At 36.5% G+C, this 27,347-nt stretch overlaps 1 protein-coding gene across 4 annotated transcripts in view; it reads right to left on the reverse strand.

Annotated features, from left to right (window-relative positions):
• The window catches only part of MPP7 (MAGUK p55 scaffold protein 7), a 160,009-nt gene that overhangs the window by 104,355 nt on the left and 28,307 nt on the right, over window positions 1-27,347 (reverse strand). For 3 of the 4 annotated variants that reach the window (XR_012628747.1, XM_074866807.1, XM_074866785.1), the window contains exon 2: window positions 12,428-12,594. Coding sequence is in view for 3 of the 4 variants with exons in the window: in XM_074866807.1 (XP_074722908.1) it covers window positions 12,428-12,464 (37 nt within the window). In the remaining variant the exon portion in view is untranslated. Of the gene's footprint in view, window positions 1-12,427; window positions 12,595-14,998; window positions 15,138-27,347 lie in introns of those variants that run through there. The other variant, XM_074866795.1, reaches the window with a different exon arrangement.

Below are 27,347 nucleotides of genomic sequence, written 5' to 3' on the forward strand. Positions count from 1 at the left end.
TTTAGTCTGAATAAGTGCTGCTGTTCATCACAAGGACAGATTTACAAGATATTCTACTGGTAAAGAACATTGTTGTAAGTTATAGATTACCTATCATTATTCTGCCTATTATCTCCCTAAAACTTATAATTTGGAATATTTATTAGTAAACATAATTATGCAACCTTTCCATGCACTATACATCCCTTTCAAAATTACATACAGCACCTTTAGGATCCGATTATTTAACATTTTTGTCTTTTTACTGCCTCTCAGTAAAATACTCTGGAAAAAAAATGTTCCTTCCAGATACATTCTTTTTGTGGTCCAAGCTTTTTCGGTGGTTGACATTCACTTCTCTTAGAATCTTGCTTTTATTTAAGTCTGTTCATTTGTGCTTCAGAAATACTGCAAAAAGAGGATACAACTCAAACCACTACAATTTTACAGACAGAAAACGCACGCTGAGCCTTGCCTAGTAAGACACAGTCAATGATTGAGCCGACACCCAGAGAACAGAGGTTTGGATGGGACTCTCGGCTCCAACTTTCTGGACTATTAGAACTTCAGCACTTAACAAAAATGGTTATTTTTATCATGCAATTTATGCTTTAAAAACATTTTCATTTAGAAAAAATAAAAAAATTTCCTTACGCCTAGCCTTATATCTCTGCACATAGCCACTTTTGTTACTGCAAATACATTTACCTCACAATAACATGAAGGTTGTTCAAAAATGGAATAGAAAGTTCAATGTAAACTTACACTGTGGCATAGCTGCTTAGGAACAACTCACATGTGCCATTCAGAAGAAAGAAAATATGAACTTCAGCCACTCCTTTTAAATAAGAGATATACAACAGAGTAAGCTTTATTTTCATTGATCCATCAGATCTGCTTAAATTCCACATATAATCAACTGTAAAACTATTCTATCCTTGTAACTTGCTCCTCAAAGCTTTGATAATTAAATCCCCAGTGAAAATAAAATGAAAGTTCATGTTTCCTGATGGATTAACTATTACAGTAGTGACACAGGGTGAGACTGAATCTGCCTATAATGAGACTTGGGTTTTATGCACAGAACTCCCAGAGAAAAATCCTGTCTGCCGGCACTCCAGGACTGACTAACTCTGCAGGTGCTTACACACATTAAGGTTTCCACATCCAGGTCAAAAAGTGTCTGTGGGCTTCCCTTACTCATATGTCCTGAATTGTCCCTCCTAGGGAAATGGGTGTCCATGCCCTTAGTGCACTACTCTAGCTTTGACAGCAATGCACACAGTCTGTGCAACGCTCCTGGGGATGTGGCGAAAGTTAGACAGGTGCTGACTGATTTTATCTGGTATCATGGCTATGTTTGTAATTTTGCCCTGCTTTGGGCTTGCAACCAGATGGAGATCAGAATCCCACCCTTCACAGCAGCACAGCCTGAGGACTGTGCCATGCAGTGTGCTGGAGAGCATCACACTCTCACTCTTCAGACTCCTCTTGAAACTGAGAACTATGTAGCCAGGAATTTAAAACAAAAAAACTCAATCAAGGAGTCAAATGAAAATCAGGCAGAAGGAGGACTTAGGACTTAGTTGGGGAGAACAAATGACAAAGATCTAGAATATTTCTAAAGTTAAATTTGTGTAATTCCAGTTCATCTGACTCAGCTATAGCCTCCTTCCAAACAGAAGGTAATGGCAGCAGAAGGTGCTAGCACCTGTAAAGGTTTACCTTTACAGACAGAGTCTCATTTTCTTTCCTTCTGCAGTGCCCAGTACCACAGAATCAAAAATTTTCAGATGGGAATTCGAATTTTTATATATGAAGAAAACCAATATGTGAATCTTCTACACACGCACCCCTCCAACTAAAACGGCGCATTTTGTGTCTCAATTACATAAATTGTGGTGGTGTTGTTCATTGCAGTGTGAAGAAACAGTGAAAACTGTGGCTAGCCTATGACTTCAGCAAATGGGATTTAAGATAAAGTGCTTTTGTGATATGGACAGGGACCAAATAATTTGTCAAGTTGCTGTAAACTGTTAATGAAGTTGAAACCACTACACTGGTTGGCCCAATTTAAATTACCAGGTCTGATAACCTGTCACATCCATCTTTCCAACACCTAAAGGGCAGTAGCTCAAATCTCTGCAGCCCTGTAAGGTGTCACTGTAGAGAGATGCTGCCGTACAGCAATAGAAGTAATCTGAACTTAACAGCAAAGACTGCTTCAGCTCAACCTCAAACTTCCTGCAAAAGTTCTAACTAGCATCTCAGGTGGTTCTGCAAGCCAGAGCCAAAGGCACAGAAATAAATGCAAATTTCTCACTGGATTTAGTATTGCCAGGCTGTTGAAACCAGGTATTTTTTCTAATCTTTTCAGTAGCAATTATAAAGACTGGAGTGATGCTATAATGAACACTTTTGATCCCTTCTAAAACCAAATTAACATTCAAAAAGGTCATAGCTATACCCCGTATATTCAGATGAACTGTTTTGTAAATTAAAAACGTATGTTCATTGTGTAAGCAATGGAATGATCTGTAACTCAGCACCACAGAGCTGAATGCTACTACCACTGTAAGCATGTCACTGCCAGGCCTCAGCTGTGCTCTTGGTCTCAACTTGATGTTTCTCTTAAAAGTTCTACCTCCTTGAGACATATGACATGCATGGACCTCCTATTATAAAAAGTATTTTGCACACATTTTTTGAAAGATGCCCACAATTTAAATAAACACACAGAAAAAAGATTTTTTTAAAAAGTATCTAGAAGTTGTGTTTAAAAAAGTCATGAAAAGCCAAAAAAAATCCTAGATTTTTTTAATGCCTGATGTTGGCAACACTGTAAAGAGTCTTGCAAAAAAAAAAAAAAAAATTGCTTTTTTAATACACTGTTGCTATTCTACTCAGTAGTTCGTGTAATTATTTTTTTTTTCTGTCTAGTTTGCCTAAATTTAGCCAGCTTTTATATTTAAAAGGAATCATATGTCCACTGGGATTTTCCAATATCAAAATACTTCAGGTGTCAAAATTCAGTAAAGTAAACATGATTTACACAAGAAAAACTTGTTTACTTTGATTTTTAAAAGCAGATCATATATTCAAAGGTCCCAGAAGACCTGAGCATACATAAAAACAAGTAACAATGAGCTTAAACATGGAGATGTAAGACTATTTTGCAATTTTAAGAGGGGAGGTAAGTCCTATAACTTGGGGAAGAAAAAAAAAAAAAAAAACCAACAACAATAAAACCCACCAAACCAGATCACAAGTAATCATCCCTGGACATTCCCAAATCATTGAAACAAAGGAAAAAGGGCCCCTTCTAGATTAAACAAGGTCACATAATCCAGTGGCAGTAATAGGAGTCAGTTCCAGATAAACAATGGGGCTCCTAGTTTTAGATACTAGTACGCTATTTATATTCATGTTGTATACATTAGGTACATTATCTAACACTTATGTGAACTAAGTAAAAGCCTATTGCATGAAAATATTAATAAAAGGAGACAAGCACTGCACATAGGAATACTATAAAACTCTTGTGAGAGTGGAAGGGGGCGTGTTCTTTGAAGGTGCTTATATAGTCTATTGAATCCAGTTACCCGATTCAAAAATAAAGAAATTTAAAAGTAAGAAGTTAATACTGGACATACAATACACTTTCATGAAATTTAGTTCAGCCAAGAAAAGTGACACAGGGAATTAAAAAACAATGACTAGGTAACCTTGCCTACAGAAATAGTCCATATAAACTATCAGCATGTAGATTAAATATACATAATCTGAAACTAAAATTTACAACAACTTGTCACGGAAAGAGAAACTGCTCTGAAGATTCTGGACTTGTTGCAAGAGAAGAAAGATAAAATGGCTGCAGAAAAAGGCTTGTAGCATTCTGCCAGCTTGGACTATGGAAATAATTTCAGGGGAAAAATCCAACTATGTTTGAAAACTCAGCACTGTCCCTACTTAAAAAGGTAACAGATTAATTTCAGTTTGTTCTTTTTTTTTACACATTTAAGCAGCTTCTATCTTCAGAGTATCTTCAGTTTTTCTTAAGCTTGATTAATACAATTTAGTTTTATTCAGTCTTAAGAACAGAGTGTATAATAATGGTAATTCCCATTTTAAAATGTGTACGCTAAATTTGCCCATGCAATAAGATTTAAGACTAAGCAGCAATGGAAAGCTTTTAAATCAGAAACAACGGGACATAAAGAATTTTTCCAGTTCTAGAAAATTGCTTCCTTCGTAGTGTTATATTCTATAGAAGACTGCTTGTTCCTAAGAGGAGAATAAATGGCTAAGCAATTGATGAAAGTGTTCCCGTACTGAACCACTCACACTGCAGATTCCAGATGCTCTACATTCTTGACATCAGAATGGAAAAATTTACTGTTAGTCTAGAGAAATTTAATATCACCATTCTTGTCATATCCTTCATAGCTTCATTATTAGGACAAGTCTGTGGAAGCTATAAACTAGTGCTAAATGATAAAAAATATGGTCTCTGCGTTCCATCTCTCCTGCATATTACAAGAAAACACCAACTTTGATTTGGTTAGCAAAAGGAAAGAAATGGAGACAAATAGATATGCATTTGCTTTCATATGTTAATTAATTTCCTGAATTAGCATTCTGAACAATGATGCCAGACTTCAAATCAAAAATTTTTACAGTAACTGAGGGATAATAAACACTAAAGAACATATATCTAAGCCCAGAACAACACTGTAAAATTTTATTGTATTAATAAAATGGGACACACCAACCTTTAAATTTTCCACTTTGTCAAAGGTAAAATAATCAGCACCATTTGCTGCCATTTATAACAAGCTGACATTTTTTCACATTTGAACTGTACTTTACAGTTCTATAAAGGCTCAGACAACACTCGCCTTACACAAAAGCAAACAGCATTGCAGTAGAAACACTCCTTCTGACATCTTTGCTGCTGCATAATAAAATCAGTCACTAACACCAAATATTGAAGATTATTTCATTCTGAAGTTTGAGATCAGTATTTATGCACGGGTTCAAATAAAAACACATGTAGTACATATGCATTAGGATAGACATACCGCACCGTCCTATCGGACTCCAGTTGTAAAAAGACCACTGTGCGCTCAACTTTATGTGCTACAAATAGTTCTTTTTTATGTTCTCTTAAGTAATTCCACTGAATATATGGGCTTCCTGACACTGCAAAAAGTTAAAGACTAACAATTTTTCTTTGCAGAACTAGAGTGATTAACTCATTCCAGCATGTACCTTTTTTAATTTTGCAGTTTAGTGTTTTAAAGAAAAGATTAATCTAATTTTCAAAGGTACAGAACACTGAGTAACTAGATAATCATGCCATGCAAGTGATCAGCAACTTTGAAAAAATATCTGGTTTGATTTATTTGTTAATCAACAAAAAAAGTAAAATGCTGAAATCCTTATGAATGGCACAGCAACAGAAATGTCAATGTTCTATTTTTTTCCCTAATGAAAACAAGAATTTTGCCGTAAGTGTCCTCAAAGAACAAGATTACATACTCACTAAGGGAAATATAGTCTTTTAACTTAAAAGTTGTACCTCATTTTTATTCCTCCAAGCTACAGTAATTTGTTAACCCCCCCCTTAAAACAATGTTATGACAGAAAATGTTGAAAGCGAGCAATCATTTAAGCCCACTGCTTTTAAAAATATTATTTCCTTCAAAATGGAAAAGTCTTTAGTTTTGGAACTTGGCTCCCAGAGCTAAAGAATCCGCAGTTGTTTGAAACAGTTATTGGTCTTTTAGGATTTGTCTCAACATGTGTATTTCAGATTTAGCATACCACATACCATTATGTTCTGATGCGAGTTAAATAGTTGGTCCCTATTTGTGTTCATACAGGGCAAGACTGTTGCTAGAGTTCTTGCTTGTACGGCTCATCAAAGCTGCTTAAAAATTGAAACCCCTCAAAACGTAGTTGCTAGACACTGTGTCAACAAGGACACTTTGAAAGTTCATAAAATGTATTTTCATGAGTATTCAAAAGCTCTCCTATTATCTGCAAGAGTAACACATACATAAAACTGATTTAAAGCACAAATTAATAACCAGTTTATGGAAATCTCATACAAAGATCTGACATTCGTCTTTTTTTCAAAAACTCTTGGCTCCTCCAATGAAGCTTGCATACAACATCTTGAATAACCTTGATTAATTGACTGGTCTTCTGTATAGACATCAGCTTAGTGAGTCTTTAGTATTTCTATCTAGATCTTCATCAACACTAGAGGAGGTAATAGCAAGTACCTGGCAGGCAGTCAGGAAAAAACTCATTCCAGCACTAGGATGTCACTGGGCACTCTTGCCACGTTTAACTGTTTAGTCACAGTTTGCAAGGTTAAGAGACTTGGCACTGGCAAGGAATACTAAAAGTGGCATTTTAGATCTGCAGAAGGAGGACACAATATCTCATTAAGAGATTGAATAAAGACTTCTAACAGCAGAAGCCTATTTTCAGCTCAGTTGTGCCTAAAACTACTGGAAACATGATTTGATTACCATGTATCTCAACCTTTCATATTGTATCTTGAGAGTAGAAGTCCTACAATCCCAGGCAGTACTGATGCACAAAACCATGCCAGTCTTATTATTTCAGTGTTGTGATTCACTGTATGACTGAGTTTAAAGTTCAACATTCAAAACAAGTTATGCCATTACATCAATCAGTCATACATGCATACACATACACTTGATATGTAAGTCTATAGAGGCATATAGGAATATATGAAAGTTTAAAGAGTCAAGTACATCATCATCTTATCTCAAAAGTAAGTTTAGAAAATTAAACTATTTCATAGTTTATCACTAAGATTATTATGCTGCATTAAGGTGGTTTTTGTTGTATTGTCTTGTTGTTTGGTTGGTTTTTTTATAAACCAATGTGTTATTTGAAAAGCAAAATCATATTTGAACCTCTGTGTTCTACAACAGGCAACTAACAGCAGGGAAGCTTCTCACTACCTCTTAGTGGTACTAAATTTCCTTCAGATTAACAGCTTTAGTGTTATTAAATCAGCCACTACTTGACGTGATACTGCTCTGAGAAGCCACAGAACCTTTCATCTGACAGTAAATGCACACAATACATACGTTCTGCTAGCTAACATGGACGCTGGCACAGCTACACTTGAGTATCACAGCACGGCAGTCTGCTCTCAGCAAAGGACATCTGGCATCACTAGGAACTGTCAACCACTTGTGTAATTACAGCTTTGGTCCAACAAACGTAGCTATACATTTAAGCCTCTGGTTAGAAACAATATAGGCTGTCATGCTTTCAAATTTACCACAAAACTACACATTGCTCACCAAAAAAATAGAAAAAAAGAAAAGAGTAAAAATTGTTGCAGCTGCCAGACCATTTGAATTTAAATTTGTGTCCAAGAACTGTAACAGTCTTAAAGAGTTTACCATCAGTAAATATAATTGCACATTTTCTGATTCCACACTGCTGAATCAGTCTCGCATAATATAAAATATTAACCCAAACCAGAACAGTTTAGAGAAATTTCATTCTACTTTGAACAAGTTTTCCAACAGTCACCATAAATGTATTGATACCAGAATAAATACCCTTTCCAACACCAGCAAGTTATATTTTTAAAAATTAAATCTGATAGCAATTAAAGCTAGCCATATGTCTCATACTTTCCCAAATCTTTCATATTAATGTTAGCCTACAAGCCATTTAATGCCTCTGGCAGCTGGAGATGAGGAGAATTCAAGAATGCACGGTAAAATATTGGCTCTATTTATTAATTCTGTATAAATTTTGCCTCGGCTAGTGTATCGATTTTCATTAAAATCTAACCATATCTGTGCATTTCAACATGGTGAGAAACTTAAGCAGCCTTGAAATCATGATGCAGCCGAAGGCATTTACATATTACACTTGTGGCAGCTACACCTATGCCTAAGTCGTAAGCAACGGTGTGAAGCAGGCGAGCAAAGGCTTTCCCTCTGCTCCGTTTCCACCACAGCACTTCAGCGGGGAAGCAGAGGCAGTTCGGAGCAGGATTCAATTGCCCTGCAAGCCTTTACCCTGCCAGCCTGACAGATGAGTCACTCCCAGAAATCTTTCCTTCGTCACTCTCCTAAAGTCCCTTTCTCTTCATCTTATGACAGTGAACCCAGATCTTAGGCCACCATTTTATGTTATTACAATTTTTAAACAGGCTGCAAAAATAGAACTTCCTGATTTCTATCTCCCTCCTCATTCTGAAAACTGGCTTAAAAGGCTAAAATATTTAGCCGCTCCAGCTTAATTTGTCCATCCCCTACAGATGTTTCTGATGTCCTCCTCTCAGTTCAGCCAACTACTCAGCTTTTTCTTCATGTTATTACTGTTTCTTTTTTTTCTCTCCACCTTTTTATCCTTTTCATTATCAAGCATTCTTAGAAAAGATTATGTTAAAACTGGCAAGCTGATTAAAATACATTAATAGTAAATAAAGGGGAGACATCTATATGAAAACAGTAAAAGCATCTTTCAGTGTTCAAATGATTGCAAAATCATTTCTGAAGTTTGCATTGCTTGCAGGGGTCTCACTTCACTGGAGATAATCCATATGGGCTATGAAGCCATCATATCAACATAATATTCTAGTAAAGCACTTCTAACAGTATTCAATACACCCATATCAACAGCATGCAGCTTCAGAGGTCAAGATAATTTGTAAAGAATTACAGAATATACTACTAAAAATGCAGTTTGGAAAAATACCCAACATTTAGAACAAATTTCATATCTTTATTTTGTATTATTACAAGGAAGAGAAGAAAAGACCAAAACTGGTAATGTTTTAAAGGCCATGTGAACTTACAATCTGGTTAAGTAACTGTCGTGGTTAGCTTTTTTTTAACTGAAAAAACTAACATGTATTCAGTTTTACAGGCTTGTAATACTGAAAAAACTCAACTATCTCGCACAGCATTAGCTCCTATACGTACTCAAGAAGGAACTAATGTAAGCCCCGCACATTTTTTCTTTCTGTAATTCACAATATTCAAATTCAAGAACTGCTTCTGACTTTCATTATATTTAAGCAATCTCACACGGTTTTACTTGGTGGCCAAACTTGGCCCATAAATGTGATTTTCCCGCTGACAATACATGAATCAAAAGCACAAAGTCTGCTTTGCACATTCGTGTGCTAGTTTTTAAGGACAAACAGAAAAGCATTTTTAAACTCTCGCTGAGCAAGCTTGATACAGGGCTGAGAGCAAAGAAATCTGTAACAATTTTACAATGTTTTTCACACTAAAACAACATTTAAAGCACAATGACGTCATCTTGGCTCCAAAGTCAGCAACAAAACTGCCATCAACTACTGTGAAGCCAAGACTGCAAACTTAAATCTTCCTAAATATATCAGATAAGTGAATGTCAGATCTCGTAGACTTGCTTTACCTGCAAAAGTGCAAGTCTTATTGCTCAGTCTCAAAACCCTATTTATGGGCTTGCACAGAGTTCAAGCAGACTTTTGCAATACAGAAAATATTTAAAGCTTCAGACACAGGCTACTGAACAGGAGCTCAGCCTTCCATTCAAGATGGTTGCTTTAAGATAACTTTGACCTGACAATGACAAGACTATAAACCTTAAGTGATGAGCAGGATCATGCACATGTAATAAATAACAACTAGTTCTTTTAATTATTCTTATAATATAAAAATAGGGTTTCTGTATGGCTAGTGGATAGTGGAAGAGAAAAGCATGTGCACACATAAGCTTTTCTCCTCTGTCTTAAAGTTAAGAAGCCAGATCAGACTGGTAAGGTACAAAATTAATTTCAAAGTCACTTGATGAATCTAAATTAATTAAAATAAATGTTTTAAACAAAAGACTGTCAATATTGTAGCCACGCTTTTGATGTATCGTAGTTTAAAGTCTGGTAAATGCCTCTCAAAACAGATTTAAGAGGCATGGTCTGTGTTCAGAAGAATATATGGGTTAAAATGTGGTATAATCAAAAGCATGTATAAGCATATGAAGAAAGCAGCTGCAAGGACATGGTGACATCCCTAATAAAGTCTGCTGACAATTTAAAAGCAATGTAAAATTAACACAAGTAGGTCAAAATTTAGTCTGATCAAATGTGGCCCATCATGAACACTATCCTGCTTTTGACAATGGTCTGATGCCTAAGCCTACATTTAAAAAACAAAAAAAAATTAATGATTCTGAGTTTTCAGTAGTCCATGACTTGGCAATTTTCCAACATTCACAGATGATGCATTTCTGTTTACTAGTCCTCAACGAGTTCTTCCACTCATTTTATATCCAGGTTTACTTTTACTTTGGCAGGATATAAAAGACACAAAAACAAGCCAGCTTGGGGTTTTGTTTGAATGCGTTAATAAAACCGAGTCTTAACAGAGAGACTAAACAAAGTTGCATCCCTACCCTAAAGGTGTATTTTTATTAGGTCCCCACTAAGTGACTTCACTCCACAGCATCCCTGATAGTCCTTTCATGGACTAGAGCAGCTTCAACTCATTACATGTCACAACACCAGTTTACGCAGTCAGGGTGAGAGGCAAACTGGTCTACCCACCAAAGAACAACAGAGGTAAGAAAAGTTTGTTGTGTTTCTCTTTTTTTTTTTTTTTTTTTTTCCCTAAGAGTGAGAGTAATAGCAGAAAAACAGGGCTCTCATTAGAAACCACCTGTATTATAACCAGGACAGAAAACAACAGTTTGATGTAATCATTCAAAAAATACTGCAATACTTATCATCCCCATCAGGAAATACTGTAAAGAAAGTGGAGGAAAATAAGTAATTATTTTTTTCTTCGAAATGCAAATTTTCATTTAAAGAAACAATTTACAACTTGCAGCAGAAAACAAATTGAATTTAACAAGCAGTATTATTTAACAGCAAGATATTAATGGTGCCTATCATATTTTACTATAGATTTCCTGGGAGAATGGAGATAGTTGAGCTTTATCACACACCATAATTAGTAAAGGTGTATGTGGAGCATCACATGCCTTAAATAGCACAGCAAAACATATTTTGTCGCACACAATTTTAAATTAGGATTTTTTTTCTACTTTTTGGAGCCCTTTTCTTTCTTTATTCAGGGAGTGTGTCCATGACTATTACTTTTGGACATATTAACATTCTTTAAACAATAAAACAAGCAAAGTTGTCAGCATCAGACACCAGTCATCACATATCCCCCTGCTGTTCATCTCAACATGTTCCTGAGACTTCTGAAATGTCAGAAAGCATTTGGCCAAGTAATAATTGGAAAGAAAAAAAAAAAAAAAAAAAAGGCAGGTTTTGGAAGGACACAAAAGATTGCATGACAAAGAAAGCAAAGATTCAGAGTGGAAAATCAGCCCAGAGTAGACCCTGACAAATCTTCCAAAATTCAGCTTTAGCATACTAAACAGCTTCAACTGCACTTATTTCCACGAGGGAAAGAGGAGAGAAGAAAGGTATGTAGAGGTAGAGTTTGCTGAGATAATAGTCAAATCCCTTAAACACAGGAATAGGGAGACAAAAGAAACAAATAAAAACAAACACAACCCTCCCTCCCCATGGTAATAAATAAATGAACAAATGAACAAACACACACAGTCAACTCTAAAGATTAATCTTTTCATCTAAGAGAAATTTTACATGGACCTGAGGTGTGGAAAAAAAAAAATTACTGCACTGTACAGTCTGTTTAAAATAAGAATCAAATGCAGTTCCTTATATACATATTTTTTGGATTCCTGACTTGAAATCTCTCTCTTCATTTTCGAAATCTTGCTGTTACTTCCTGTGCATAAAACTATGTGATCTAGAATAACAAGCACAGGGGTGGAAAGCAGGGATCTTCATATTGCAACCTCAGCCGGATCACCTATTTACCAAACACCCTTGAGCAAAAAGGAGGTGAAAACCATGGAAAGCAAGGGAAAGAAGAGAACTTGAGACAGTATTTTTCTTCTCCTAATTTGTTAAAGAAGTGTCAAAACTAAATAGTCTGTGTTCAGAAATAACTCCACTGATAACTGTAACTCACAGAGGGGATAGTCTAGACTGTTGCAAATATTAAGGCATGTATGATATCATCTTTTTTTTTTTTTTTTTTTTTTTTTCCCCCCTTCTCCTTTTTCAAGTTAACATTGTAAGAACCATGCTCAGAGGCAAATACCTGTTTGGAGTTGTTCTTTTTTAGGGGTTGTGGATGGAAGGGAAGAAAGTGGTGGTGGGACTTCTAAAAATTAATTTATTTTACCTGTGGTATTTCATATATCTAAATTAACTTCAAGGTTATGTTTAAAGTCTTAAACTAAGGATCTGTTGAGATCATAATTATCTTATTTGATGACTTCTTGAAATAGAGACCGTAGACTTAACAAATAAGATCTGGAGGAAACATGCAATCCTCCTTGGCTTGCGTACCTGTGTCACTTCCAGATCCAGCTGATAACGCTGGCATGATTTAATCTGCAGAGTATCACGCAGGAATGTCAGACTAGCACTCTGCAGCCAGAAGGCAGAAGTTAATTTCAGTTTAACTGCTTGCAGCCAGGTTGTCTACGAAGATTTATGCTATCTCCCCGTTTCTCCTAGAAAGAACAGAAACAGAATTATACAATTAAGAACACTGTTAAACTGTAAATTACTGCAGCTAGCCTAAATCCAATCATTATCACAAAATAAGCTTTTGATTTAAGACTCTCAAAACAAAGTGCTCTGCATTTATTTATGATTGCTAATTTTTTTTTCTCCAGGTAAAACAAGTTTTGTTTTCTCCAGTCTAGCCTATAATCCCATTTTGCTGTAAAAATAATTTAACACATTTCTCTCATGTAAATTATACTCTCTAGCATGTCAGGTATTTTGGAAACAAAGGGTTATTTTATTAAAACAGTGAATAATTTCAGTCACTCAAATTTTGCTACTACTTATCTGAGAAAAAAATTTGGTAACTAGCATGGTAATTTATTCAGTGTTTCTACTTAACGTCCTTTCAGTTGTTTTCAGTTCATTTAAGAACTGACATGCAATTTTAATTTGTAATCTGGAAATACAATCTAAATTTTAACTGAAGCTGTGAAAGGGAGGACTGGGGCAAACACTTCTCTAAGGTAAATAGCAGTTTGATTTGTGGAGTTAATGGAGCCATTATCATGCAGACCATTTAAGGAATTTTTCAGTAATTCATTACTACAAAGTCAATAATTTTTTAAGACTTTAATAATTGCACAGGCCTACTGATACTAAATTTTGGGGTTTTCTTTTAACAGTTCTTGAGGAAAATTCAGAGCAAATATAACAAAAGCAAAAAACAATTTCAAATATAAAAGGGAACATATTTAAATTCAAGTATGTTAAAATATGAAACTGGAAAACAAACTTATAAAAAGAAATTCAGAGTGAAGACTGGAAATGTTTACTAATAGCAGCGCAGGGGCTGATGTGGTTGCAGGGAGAAGGAAGGGAAAAGGGGAAGTAGAAGCTAACAGGAAACAAGGATTTTCGCCAGATTTCAGTAAACAAAAAGGATCCTTGAAGAAAGAAAGCAGCATAGTTCTGCTTTAGCATAAGAAAATAAACAAATAGAAGAGCATTTTGCTGCTGCTGTTTTGTTGGTTTTGGTTTGTTTTTTTTTTTTAAACACATTCATATTAATCAGAATGACTTTTGAAGTCATCTTGGCTCTGAAAGTGCATATTTTGGACACATTTGTACTTGGCAGCAAGTCTTGTGGAAGAGTAATATACAGGTGTTGTAAACACTGTATGCTGTTCAAATTTTGTTTTTCACCAAAACCAACCCCCACATTGCTAAATGTATTGCAACATATTAAGGGCCATCCACAAGATTTTGTTTAGTAAGTTTTAAATCAGTTAGATATAAGTTAGTTGTTAACTCGTCCCTAGGCATAAGCCTATAGTTTAAATAGTCTGGCAACTTTTTAAAGTTGTTTTTTTTTCCTCCCCTAAGCGTTTACCCGAAAAAAGATTTTGCATGTCAGCTTTCAAACGCCAGTGAATCTTTTTTTTTTTTTTAAGGCGGCAAACACAGCAAAAGTTACAGCCCTGGATGACTTCTTCTATGATGAAAAACACCGAATAAAACTTAAAAACCTATCTATTAAGATTGGTTTAGGGCTTGGGGTTTGGTGGGTTTTTTTAGTTATAAAAGTTTGTGGTGAAGAAAAAAAGTAAGTTTTCACTAAAAAAAGCATCAACTTTGTGATGATTTGATGAATTTTCAAAGTCCACTAACTTAAAATTTAAAACAGAGATAAGGAAGTTAAGTATTTCAGAGTGAAAGCTCATCTTATGATGACAAAGTTGTAAAACATCTATATGCAAAGCTAGCCAGGGTGCAGTTTAAAATAAAAAAAGAAAGAAAAAAAAAACCATCGTAGCCAAGGACATGATGTAACAATTAAGGAGGAACATATTCACTTTGCATTAATTCTGATTGTTTTCTTTTTAACATATACAAGCACCATAGAGGAGAAGTCATGTTCTAAATTCACAGTCCCCAGCATGAACACACCCCTACAGCTGTAGGAAGGATGGAGGATAGTTTCTACACATGAAAACATCATAGTTTTCACACATGTAAGAAACCGGTTAAACCAAAATGATTTACTATTAATGGAACATCTCTGATTTATATGCAGCTTAAAGTACTTCCATCTATTTAAAAAAAAACCAAACCAAAACAACAAACATGCAAGGCATTCTCATTATAGGTGCATTTTTATTAAACAGAAATTGAAGGTTCCTTTAAAAAGTTCACTGCAAAATGTGGAAAGTCTTGTTGATCTACATACATGTCATGTATTTAAACTTGATCAGCTTCTTTATTTTTCTGTATTTCACGGTAAATCATTCAATATAAAAAAAATTCAAGCTCCTTATTATTTAAGAAACTTATATATGGCATAAAGTTATTCCCCCCAGATCCTAAATATATATTAATGAAAAATAAATGACCTGATGAAATCCTTACCAGTAAAATGCTTAATATTTTGCTGGAATGGAACGGGGATTTTTTTTTTTTTTAAAGTTGCAAATTAAGCTACATTTTTGCAGTGATGATGTTATTTTCTTTGGCTCACTTTATTTAAAATGCTTTGGAAGTTTTTGCCGGAGCCCAGCCATAGGCATTGCTGACTGCTGTATGGAATCGATTTGCTGCAACACAGAAATACCAGCTGTTACAGTATGTCCTGAGAGGGATTACCGAATATTCTTAAATTGAAGTTCAATCCATCTTTCCATAAAAATTAGAAGCCAACGCCAGGAACGTAACAGCAGTATCAAGTGCACCTGAGGCATTTACAATACCCAGCAGGACTGTTACAACCAGCCTTTAAAAAGGGCTTATTTTTGAAATTTCATTATTCCAGTTGTACCTTGCTTCTATATATCACACTGTATCGGGTTTTGCTGGCACCCGCCATGTGGAAACAGCCAGCGGCGCGCGGCCAGCCCTGCCATAGGCCCTGGGCCTCGCGGCCGGCCCCGCGCGCCCCGCGCCTGACACCTAGCGGCGGCGGCGGCGCGGCGGGAAGCGGCGCGGGGGGGCCGGAGCGCGCGCCTCGCCTCGCGCCTCGCCTCGCGAGCGCCCAGCCCCCGCCTCGCCCGCGAGGAAGGAGCCCCGCCCCAACGGCTTCTGCTTTGAACTATTCCGATCAAGAGATACGTAACGAATTAAAATCAATTAAGGAGTTACATAGTTTTAATTATTTCTGCCTGTATTCACTTGCATAATGAAAGACGTTTCTATTTCTAGGGCTTTCTGGTTGAACGACAGATATTTAGAGAAAAACAAAAACCAAACCAACCCAAAAAACCCCCACAAACCTAAACATCTCTAAAAGGCACAGAAATGTCTCTCTACCTGCGGGTACCTCCCACTCACTACACAAGCTCATTCACCAAGCCAGACACAGTTCTAGTTAGTTTCACCGCCAAGTTCGTTAAGGTGACACAATTTACCGGGGTGCCAAATCCGCTGGTTATAAATAGCCAGGAGTGGGGCAGAAGCCTCCTGGGACCAAATTCCAAAACTGCAAAATCCTAGAATTACAGCCCTCCAATGGAGCTGTTTTTCTGCATATCCCACAAATAAGAGAAGCCCCTTACCAAGGGATGAAGGGATAAATCTTGTCCGGGATCACCCGTGTTGTCAATACAGAAGGATTAGCAACAGCAGAGGCAGTCAGATAAAGCATGCAGGTAGGAGGTAGTTGAAGAGTGCTGAGATGAACAGCCTTTCACATAATCTTAGCATCAGTGGCTTCTTTCTAGCATCCTCTATTGCTTTTGAATGGAAGTGACTCCATCAGTCATGCATACATTTTATTTTAGACAAGTTCATTTTTCTACAAAAGACGAGGTAGGAAAACAGATTCAAATTTTTCTTTACGGCAGGCATCATTCATTTGGAGACAGCACACATGAAGTCTTGGTTCTACCTTTGACTGCCTGTCCAAACCTCAATAAACTGCATAATATTTATTTCTGAAAGGTTATTTTACAAGTTACTTAATATTTTTGGCACTTGAATGAATATAAACTGATTTTCTTCACATTTAAAAGGGGCTGGAGACTTTTGGCTTATTTAAAACAGGTAAAAATGTACAAGTATGAACCTAGTGATGTTACAAACCTGGGGGTGGGGGGAAGAACATAAAACCGGGTTGTTTGATACAAGAAACACTCAACCTGTTTTTCTAAAGGATGCTACAGTTATGAAGACTGTAACCTTGATTTCCAGAACTAAACCAGCATGCCTGCAAATGGTATTTGAACTACCAGATAGAGATTTCATGTGGAGACAGGAAATTTGACAGCCATTCAGTCTTGTATTTGTCATGGGGCCACAAGTAATTGAATGACTAGGGACATGTATACAAGTCTCCAAAACCTAGTCAGCACAGGAAATTGCCAAAGGAGGTTTTCTAGACTGGGAGAAGTAAATCTGTTTTGGTAGACAAAATCTGAATTGAAAGTGGTGGTCTACTCTTTTGGAAGTTTTAATGGAATGAGATCTATTGAATCCTTAAACTCTTCTGAGGAAGTTTCCACCTCCTCAATCACAGGGTCTCTGACAGGCTACTGGAACCTACTTGCGGCTCCTGACGGGCTTCCAAAGCTGGTCAGCCGCCCTTACAGGCGGTACATGCACGTTGTCAACAGGAACCTTCAAAAAATCTTGAACCAAAATTACTGTATAGAGGACACGGTGCACAAACATGATGGGACTTCAAAGGCACTGCAGAAGCAAGATGCCACCTCTGACTCACTCAGCTGTGGGTATAATGGAAATGAAAAGAGGGGCAAAACACTCTAGGTATAGAGTCCAATTAAAAAAATAGGAATATCTATGGCAACTACCAAATGTTATTAACTAATACACCAACACAGAGAACACGGACCATCCCAATCTGAAAAGGACAACAGCTGCCCTCACTAACTTTCTCCTGGTCTTGCCATCATATCAGTCTTCAGCCATCAGAAGAATTCAAGGCTTCTGCATAATATTTTTCTGTATAATGTTGTATGAGTGTTCTCCATTTTGTTTAGCTTACATAAATTTTTAGCTTACACCATGGCGATGTTAGAAACAACTTCACTTTTTTAAAAGGCTTTGAGAATAATAGATGAGAATTTAGACACTCTTAAGCATCCATTGAGAACATACAACTGCTTGACTTTGAATTTATACGTTTGTGGGGACATCTTTAACAAATACTCAGTTTGGAAAAACCATACCTCTGAACTCATTATATCTTGTAGTCTGCCTTGTACTTCCATGATCAAATTTAACTGTGAAGCCCCAGTGCATCAGAGAAGAGATCTCTCTGGTTTCTACTTACTGGAAAATTTTTACAGATGGAGAAACAAGATGATCTAAATGATAAACCCTAAAACTACTATTAAAAAAGAGTATTGAATAAGTCATGTGCTGAAAAAACATTAAGACGTTAGAAATGAATCCCCATTAGTCTGCGGTGGTTATTTCCAAGAGTGCTCAGGTCTCACTATAATGAGCAGTTTGATCACACCAGAACAAAGCAAGGCTGATTTCCAGTGGCCTTCCTGACTGTGGTATCTAGGCTACATGTTCGAGCCTTTATAATTTTATTGTCTTCCTCTTCAAGGATGAGCTCCCACTAGACCCTTCCCTCACTGGATCATTAACAGTTCCAATCACTACCTGACCACCCATTTCCAAAAACATGCCAGAAACTCATATACTGAGATCTTTTCTCTTCTGTCATATTAGACCAAATTTGTTCAAAGGTCTCAGAAGACAAGCACAACAGGGAAAAGAGCACAGCATAAGATTTGCTGCCTTCGCAACTTCAGCAATAAAAAGGTTCCTCCTCCTGAGGAGCTTAATCCTGTGTCAACTGGAAAAATCTCACTTACCTGGACATTCCAATAGCAACACTGAAATTGATATCCCAATTTCCTTCTTCCAGACTGCTTTTGCCTATGATATTCCTTCACCCACATGGGGACCATAAGATAAAGCCTGTTTATCTAGACACCACCTTTATCTAAAGCCTCTCTAAATACCACTGTGAAGCACATAATTTCAACAAGTCAATCTAACATAGAACAGAAATAGAATTAAAATATAGAATATATTAAAATACAAAATATATTGTAGATAATATAGTTATTAATTTAGGTATTAATTATCATCTATTGTACATTAGGAGTTTTAGGCAGATCCTCGCTGCCTTAAAACATAGCCATGCTATAAGTGAAACACATTCAGTAAGCAGCAATATTGCAACAGTGGCAAGACTGTTTGCAACCTGCACCTTCTCTGTCTAACACAAAAATCCCTACGTGACCTCTGTCCAGAGTCAAATTTTAAGTGTCAGTGTTGGAATTGAGCACATTCCTTTAAATGCATGAAAACATTCCTTTAAATACATACACTAAAGCTACCAGTTTAATTTAAAACAGCATCACTGTAGTAGATGTCAGATACCCTTAGACAGATCCAATTTTCTGCAAATAAAACATACCAACTGACAGAATAATATTAGTTTAATAAACTAGTTTAATCAAGCTATTCATTAAAATGTGACCTAAACTATGTCTCAGATCAAAGGTTGCTCTTTTGGTTTGGCTTACTGGTTTGGGCACACCTGTAACACTTTTCCCCTAGCTGCAAACCATTCCTTTTCTTGGAAAATACCTGTCAGCAGGTACCACAGCCTCTGCATTAATTACCTGCACAAACAGTTTTGTTCTGGCATGATTTCTTGACACGTCTGTTTGAAAAAATATAAGTAACTACAGTAAATGATAAACCTTAACAGCCCCCCAAAATGCTGAAAAATTTGACAACTTTAACATTTTCCACAAACGAGAAAGTTCAGCAAAACCTGCTGCAGTAAGTCATCCAATAACCTCAACACTCCGTAACAGACAATTACACATGCTTTGCACCAAAGGGCTCTGCAACTCCAATTTTAGAAATATAATCCATATTTTAATAGTATTATAATGCAGTTTGATCCCACATCTGCAAAAGCTGATGGAAAATCTCTGATAGAAGTAAAACCAGGATTAAGACCATGCTTAATTAAATAGTAAATATTTGATTTATTTAAATAGTTTAGCCAAGTATTTGTGTCAACAGCATAATTTACTTCATCGTCCTGTGGCTCAACAACACATGCATGTACCAATGCTGAGGTCTGTTAAACAACCATGTTTAAAAATCATCCTCAGAAATACATAAATATTCAAATACTATTAATTCAAAGTCAGAAACATCCCCTACAACGTTAGAATGTTATTTTTCAAACTCAAAATTTTGTACACCTCTAGAGCCAAACAAGGCGCAGATATTTTACAATGCTTCCATACTTTATTCCGGAAGTTTTGACCACCCCTTCTCTTTCAGATTAACTAATCTTCTGAATACTTCTTTGTTCAGCATAACTTTCCATAATCCACTTCTGTCAAAATGTGATGATTTTTATTTTTTTTTTGGGGGGGGGGGGGGGGGGGGGAGGAGGAGATGGGTAAAGGGAAGAGATGAATGAATGAATGATTAAACAATACATATTCTTTTTTCCGAGAGCAAAACCAGAACAAACCCCACTTTCTTAACATATGTTTTTATCAAAAAACCTCACTACAATAATTTTCATTTTAATCAGTTTCAGATTGCTTTCTTTAATGTGAAGTTTTAAAATTTAATATGAGCAATCTGAAAAGTATATGCCTCTAGCTCAGTTTTAGAAAAAGTTTTGATTTATTAAGTTGTAATTTATTAGCTGCATCTTGAGTGTAAGTAACAAAAAACTTCCTTACATGTACATGTGCACAGTAAAAACAAAGTGCCACACGTGGACAGAGAGCTAGTCAGAGGAAGTCTGCATGTTTGATTTCCAGAAGTTTACAAGCTTTGCAAGACAATTTTCTCTGGGATGCTAAGTTTGTAAAAGAAAACAAAGGTGAAGCTGAATAGCCAGGCAATGACACATTCCAGAGCCTTTGCACTGCTGGTACATGAAGCACACCAGACCCTCCTTGCAGTCTCTGTTCCTCCCTGGAAGCTCCCTGTGGCTGTTCTTCACCCCTGAATTCTCCAATTCCATCTAACTCCCAAATCTCACCACAAAGCTCTCCTCCTGCTTCACACCCTCCCCTCTTCCTCCATTGCAAGCTCTGGGAGCACCATTGCATGGAGCCCACTGTGTGATTTGTCACCCAGGACACACTTCCTTCCAGTTTTATCTTCATTATGTTAATTTTCTCCATTTCCCTCCTTCTAAGGGTGAAACTCCCCGTCTCAGACCTTGCTGTCCCGATTCCACCTTGCTGTTTCTTGCTGCACATCTATATCCATCTTACCCTTTCCCTGGGTGACACTGCTATGTATTCACTATTCTTGTTGTGAATTCGTGAATCTCCTCAATGTCATGATCCTCCACTAATAAAACTTGCTTTTACCCCTCTCTATACTAACATCCCCACCTCCTGACACTTTGCTTTTACTTTCCTTACAGTTTTCGCTTTCTCGTGTCTCCATTTCCACTCCTGTCCCATCACTGCCACGGCCCTAACAACCTCTCTATTTTTCACACCATTCCTTCCCAAATCTAGATTCACCTTCCAAATCTATTCTTGACCAGGTAGTCCTTGCTTTACTAGTCTCCAAATATCTCCTTCAAGGCTCTTCGCTTTCTTCTACAACATGGATTAGCCTAATTCACACAGGCAAGAAACCTTAAGTTTACAACACATACAAGCAGTTGTGGATAGGAACAGATCAGATGGGAGATTTTTCTGCCTGCAGCTCTGTACTATCTCCAGGCTGGAAGTACCTTCAGAGCAGGACTTTCCCGCGTTCTGAGTTACATATAATCAACGATCTGTAACATGTGGAATACTCCTGAAAAATTTTGGAACCAATCATATATATAGTTTCCAAAGTTATACGTTATAGTTCAAAAGAGATACAATTAGAGTTCATCTTTAGTGCAACACTTTAAGCTTGATTTACTCTACAAGTACAATCACTCTGCACATTTTAGTTATATACAAATTTAATTAGCAGAAAATAGATGAATTAGAATTAGTTGTAAGTTTTGTCTTGCCAACCAACATACATTCCCACTGCAATCAGAGTGCCAGCCTCCGAGATTCAAGTCATATTTTCAAGTTTAAAAGACACTTAATTCAAATCTGAGATACTGATGGATGAAGAAGAGTCAGATTCAAGGCAAGGGATAAACTGTATGTCAAATTCACACTGCAGTGAAGACAAGCTCTCAGATTTCACTTCATTTGGCAAAAAAATCATATTCAATCTTCATGAAGAAAGTAATTTAAAATGATAAAAGGTCAATAAACACCAATGGTAACAGAACTTAACTTGGCAGTGTTACCTACATGAAGAATTTCTTCTGTTTTTCTTGTTCAACTCACAGCTTAATACATTACTTTAATGTCTTAATGTATACCAGGAAAACACAGGATATGCCAAGAGTCCAAGTTAATGTTGCTGTTGGAAACTTAATGTTTGCATTTCCTGGATTTTGCAATTTTAACTAGGTGAACAATACTGCATTGATTCTATTTTGGCATTTGTTACAAATACCAAAGTATTTTTTATTATTTTGTCTGAAACTGTATAAATCAGAGCTAAGCAGTTTGATAGTGAACCTTTGACATTTTTTGTTATTCCTAGTGGCCTCTCCAACTTACATATCTTGCAGTTTATTAGGTAATGCTATACAAATCAGTAAGCAGACCTGCTTCAGCAAGTGTAGCTAAATAAAAGCATAGAAAATTTTTTTGAAAATCTGACGCTTTGAAAAACAAAATATTGTGAATACAGAAGTTTTGATGAAGCAAAGCAAAAATATTCTACAGGAAAAATGTTTCCTTGAGATGGTGTCATTGAAGATTCCCTAATAGCACTGGAGAGTTTAAAACAGGTATGTGCACTGTTCCTGTACATGTCATATACTCCCTTAGGCTCCTGCGAGAAGATATAACCAGAGGCAGTTCAATCTTCCCTCTGAATTCAAAAGCTAAAATACCTAGGAAGCCCAAAAAATGGAGGGGTGGCAGGTAACTGAATTCAACTAAGTGCAGCTATGTGAGGAACTACATATATTGTACAAAAATTATAGTCACTGCAAAGTAACTGGTCTCTTCAAGTAATGTATTGATGTGTGTTCCTTGCATTAGTATCCTCAAGATGGTAAGACAGAGAATGGAACAGTGGCTAGGGATCATCTGGTACTCTTGGCTCCTATTTTGACAGATGATTTAAGGGCACAACACTGATAGAAATCAGTTGAATACTTACTTTTTTATCATCCTGCATTCTCAGAATTAAGAAATTAACTGATTTTTTTTTTTTTTTTTTTTTTTTTTAAACTGCCAAGGTAAGAGATCTGTCCCCAGTGCCACCTTTTCCAGTCAGGTTCCTACCCTTGGGAATGATGTTTCATGAAGGACTCAGGTGCTGCCCTACCAAATTTAAATATCTACAGCACTATAACATTTCTCTGCAACATTGAAGAGGCTATGAAAGGAGAACAATTGAATAAACACAAACAGCAAGGAAGCCTCCTCTCTCCTACCACTCCCTAGATGGAGGGGAGGGAAGGGGAGGAAATGGTTCACAATATGTACATCAACTGTAAAGTCCTTTCAATGTTCTTAAAAAGACCCCACTTCTTTCTAAACGTATGATGATTTTGTACGAAGTGACCATCAAGGACTCACATTACTATAACAGTTGTGAAAAGCTCAGGTGGGACTTAAATGAAGAGATCATATTGGAATTGCAATTTACACCTACATTAACCAACGCTGTTGTGACCATAACAGCAATGCCACACTGACAGAGAGGACATCTGCTGTCTACAATGGTACAGAGCAAGGCTATAGAAACACAAATATTGCACTCGGAGCAGAATTCAAACACGCCAAACCAAATTTTACCATGCCTGCCAAGATACCAAAACAACCCATTTCTGCAGGTAAGTATTCAAAATAAGATATTTTTTAATGGGATTGAGAACATTCCCATAAATTTCAATTTAAAGTGTTCTAAACCAGAAGAGGGAGCTCCTGCACTTTTCAAATAAGTCAACATGGATTTCATCTTGTCTTTGGTAATATGAAAGCAGCTCTCCTCATCCCATGACACACACAGGTCTGCATCTGGTCACTTAAAGAGGAAATATACAGGAAGAATCTAAAATTGAACTTTAAGATACATAATGCTTTGATTAGACATGACTGATAGAGATTTAAAAAAGCAGTTAAAACTAGTTTTACTTCCCCTCCTCGTAAAAGTGATCATTTTCACATTACATAAAGTTGAAATAATTGTCAAACTGTTTAATAAGTGAAATTCCATGATCTATAAACAATAACACAATAGGCATGAAAACCCACTGAATTTCCTAACAGTGGAGGGGTGTTCTTCTTTCTTTAAGTTCACTAAGCTGGGCATATATATTATCTAGAATTACAAGAAATGAGGAACTGGATTTTGATAATTTTAAGAGAGTTAGGAACCTGGAGAAGTGCCAATTAAATATTTGCAATTTATTGCTGCAGAATATTGCTGCAGTTGTATTTCGTCTTCTTAGGAAAGTGGTGTTTTTTAAAACATCTCAATCCAGAATAGCTATTAATAAAGCACTTGATTTCTGCTTTTCTAATGATGATAAATGACAAGTATTGCACAGATTTTGTGGCTGGTTCCTTACTATAAAGGCAATATTTACCCAAAATAAGAGTAGACCACAAAAGAGTCAAAGGGGGCAAAACTCAAGTTTTCACAGCATGCCTCATCAGAACACATTCCTTATACCAGATTCATTACTGTGATACCAGTTACATTTTCTAGGTTGAGGGAAAATACATGGAATAAAATGGATTGGCTATTTAAAAGATCTTGCTGCAGTGAATTTCTCTCCAAAGTACACATACATGGTTTGCAATTGAACTAACACACCTTAACCCTGGAGATAACTTGTGTTTCTCTTTCAGTGAAAATGTCCAGGACTGAGCCAGTCCTTCCTTTTATCTGTAATGGTCTAGTAAAGAATGTCCAAGAAATTTGTTCCCATTGAAAGAAATTAACCTGTGAAAACTTCTCACTAGAAAGCATATGCCAGCTTGAAGAGGAAAGATGTCCAAGATGTAAGACGCAATTTGTGGTGAATATAGGAAATAGTATATTTCCACCTTCCAGTGGTTTGAGTTCCAGGTAAGCACTCCAGTTTCCCACTTCACATCCCTTTCTGCTATTTTTGATCAAGATTCTCAGCCTTTCGGGTTCCCAGGCCAGTGCTTTGGACTTTGATATATGGTTTCATTTTCCCCGTGGTAAAAGTGACAACATTCTGGGTTTCTTACCAAAGCAAGTGAAGCAAATTTCTTCCACTCCTTACTGATGACTATATTAGCATTTCCTACACAACTCTCAGCTTAATCAGAAATATAAAACTTAGCATCATCATATTTCAGCAACCAATTAGCCATCTGGTCTGTGTAACTTCTAATTTGACAATCTTAATATTCTTGAACTAATGCTCTGTGCTTAAAAACAGAATTGATAGACAGCAGAATCTACTCATCAATGACAAAGTCAGTCTAACTGCAATAGTCTGTTCTAAAAAATCTGGAAATTTGGCCTCATGATAGAGAAAAATGATGCTCAGAATTTTCCCATTGCATCTGCTATGACCTTCAATTAGGGTGGTGAAGGAGGAGAGGATGAAAAACCATAAAGATAAGAAGCAGGGCAAAAGCAGCAGTAATATTTGCTGCCAAATTTCACATCACTGTCAGCTTCTACAGTATAGCAATATAGTTATGTAGTCTAAATTTCATACAGTTTCATAACTATTCTTCTCTCACTCATCAGTAGGCTTCAGATTTGTGGAAAATATTATAGTATTTTTCATGGTATATTATTTTCCAAAATACCACTGTCACAGCTCATTTTAGGTATGGCAGTATGATTAAAGCATACTAAGAAGGTTTTGACATATAACTTAATTTTCACAAATATTGTAATTGTTACTCATAACATTATAAACTAGTTTAAACATTAGGACCTAGAAGTTAATTCCCTAAAAGCTACTAAGTGGATACCAGAAGATATTTCATCATTATGTAGCTCACCAGTTTGAAACAAAACAAAATATCACCTTTCAACTGAAAGTAATACAGCCATCATCAGCAAGGGAGTGGCAAGGAAATGGAAGTACAAAAGCATATAAGCACTCTGGAAGAGTTTTTCAGCACACTCTAAATTCTTTCATCCAATAGCCCAATGGAAAAATCAACCAAACACAGAGAATACGACAACACATGTCTGGTGGTCTCTGCTGTCCGGCAAATGGACTAACAAGTTTGATTAGCGCTGGCCAGATAAAAGGTTTATGTAGGATTTTTACTGGCTAACATTTTGATCAAAACTTTAGAGATTCAAATTAATTTTTCAAAAATAAATTTCTCTTCATTTAAATGTCAAGCATAAGTTAAATTATTTTCTTTTGAAATAACTCAGTTTTAAATACATTGTTACTCAAGACATTCCTGCAGAGCCTTGGGCTTCTTCTCCAAGGTCAGCTTGTCTGGTCATCAAAGTCTCTGCTACAATGCCATTGCCTCTGCCCTGACCCTAGCTGGGAACGTAAGGTGGCAGAGAGAGGAAGAAAGAAAACTCTTCTCACAGTGTTTTCTAGTGTGAAAATAAGTAGGAATGAGACTCATAATTTCTCAGCCTGAAGATACAATCGCAGCTTACTAAAGTAATAACACTTTTTTTTTTTTTAAGTACCACATCACACCATTTCAAGCAGAGAGTGTACACGAAAATGAACAGATAAATGATAATAATCAAATTTAAAAAAACCCAAAAAGCCAGGGTTAATCACACATGAAACATACAGGTAAGTACATGTAAATAATCAAATAGTGCATTTTGAAAATCAGCAGAGTGTGCTTCTGTGTTGAATATATATCACACACATTGACACAAAGGAGGATGAACAAGAGTTGTTAATCTTCTCCCTCCTGGCCACATGCAAAATCCCTTCAGGCCCTCATGAAATACAAACTTACTGAAAAAAATAAGAACTAGGAGTTCTAGCTTAGAAAGCAGTGCAAAAAACACAGTGTTGATGGGTGATTTTCAAAAAACCTCTTTTGTACTGATATGCTCAAATAATATAGAACAGCACTAGGTATGGCCCAGCCTCTAACCTCCCCACAGTCATAGGCAGCTGTAACAACAGGATTTGCAGAATATCTAACTCACTAAACACCCTGTGATAACATTATCACTTTTAGTACAAAAGTCGTAAAAAAAGTTATTAGTAATGTCATGGGTGCTTGTGTAATAGTTACCAATGTGAAAATGTACAAGTATTTGAAAAATATACCACTGCTGCATGAGAGGGAACTTAAACAAAATAATGAGAAAAAAAAAAAAGCCTGTAGAAATAACAAAGCCTCTAGTTGTACATCTAACACTGAAAAAAAGAATAAAACACACCAACCAGGCATTCAATAAGCTCTTCATAACCATTAAAAGCACCAAAACATGCTGTTCAACACTGGGTGGAGAAGGAAAGGGGTTGAGTTTGAGCTAGCCACCACTCTCCTTCCTTGCTAAGACCCACAGAGTTTGACAGCTGGTCAGCTTGATTCCTGAAGCCAAATGCCAGTAGTGACCAGCCCGACCACCATCTCTTGTACTTGACAACACCAGAAAGCAGTCACCCTGCTAAACTTCATGAAAGTGGCTTAGCAGGACTCTGAAGACCAGTGGTGGT

Source organism: Strix uralensis, chromosome 1 (assembly GCF_047716275.1).
Source record: "Strix uralensis isolate ZFMK-TIS-50842 chromosome 1, bStrUra1, whole genome shotgun sequence".
In the NCBI taxonomy this organism is placed as follows: Eukaryota; Metazoa; Chordata; class Aves; order Strigiformes; family Strigidae; genus Strix; species Strix uralensis.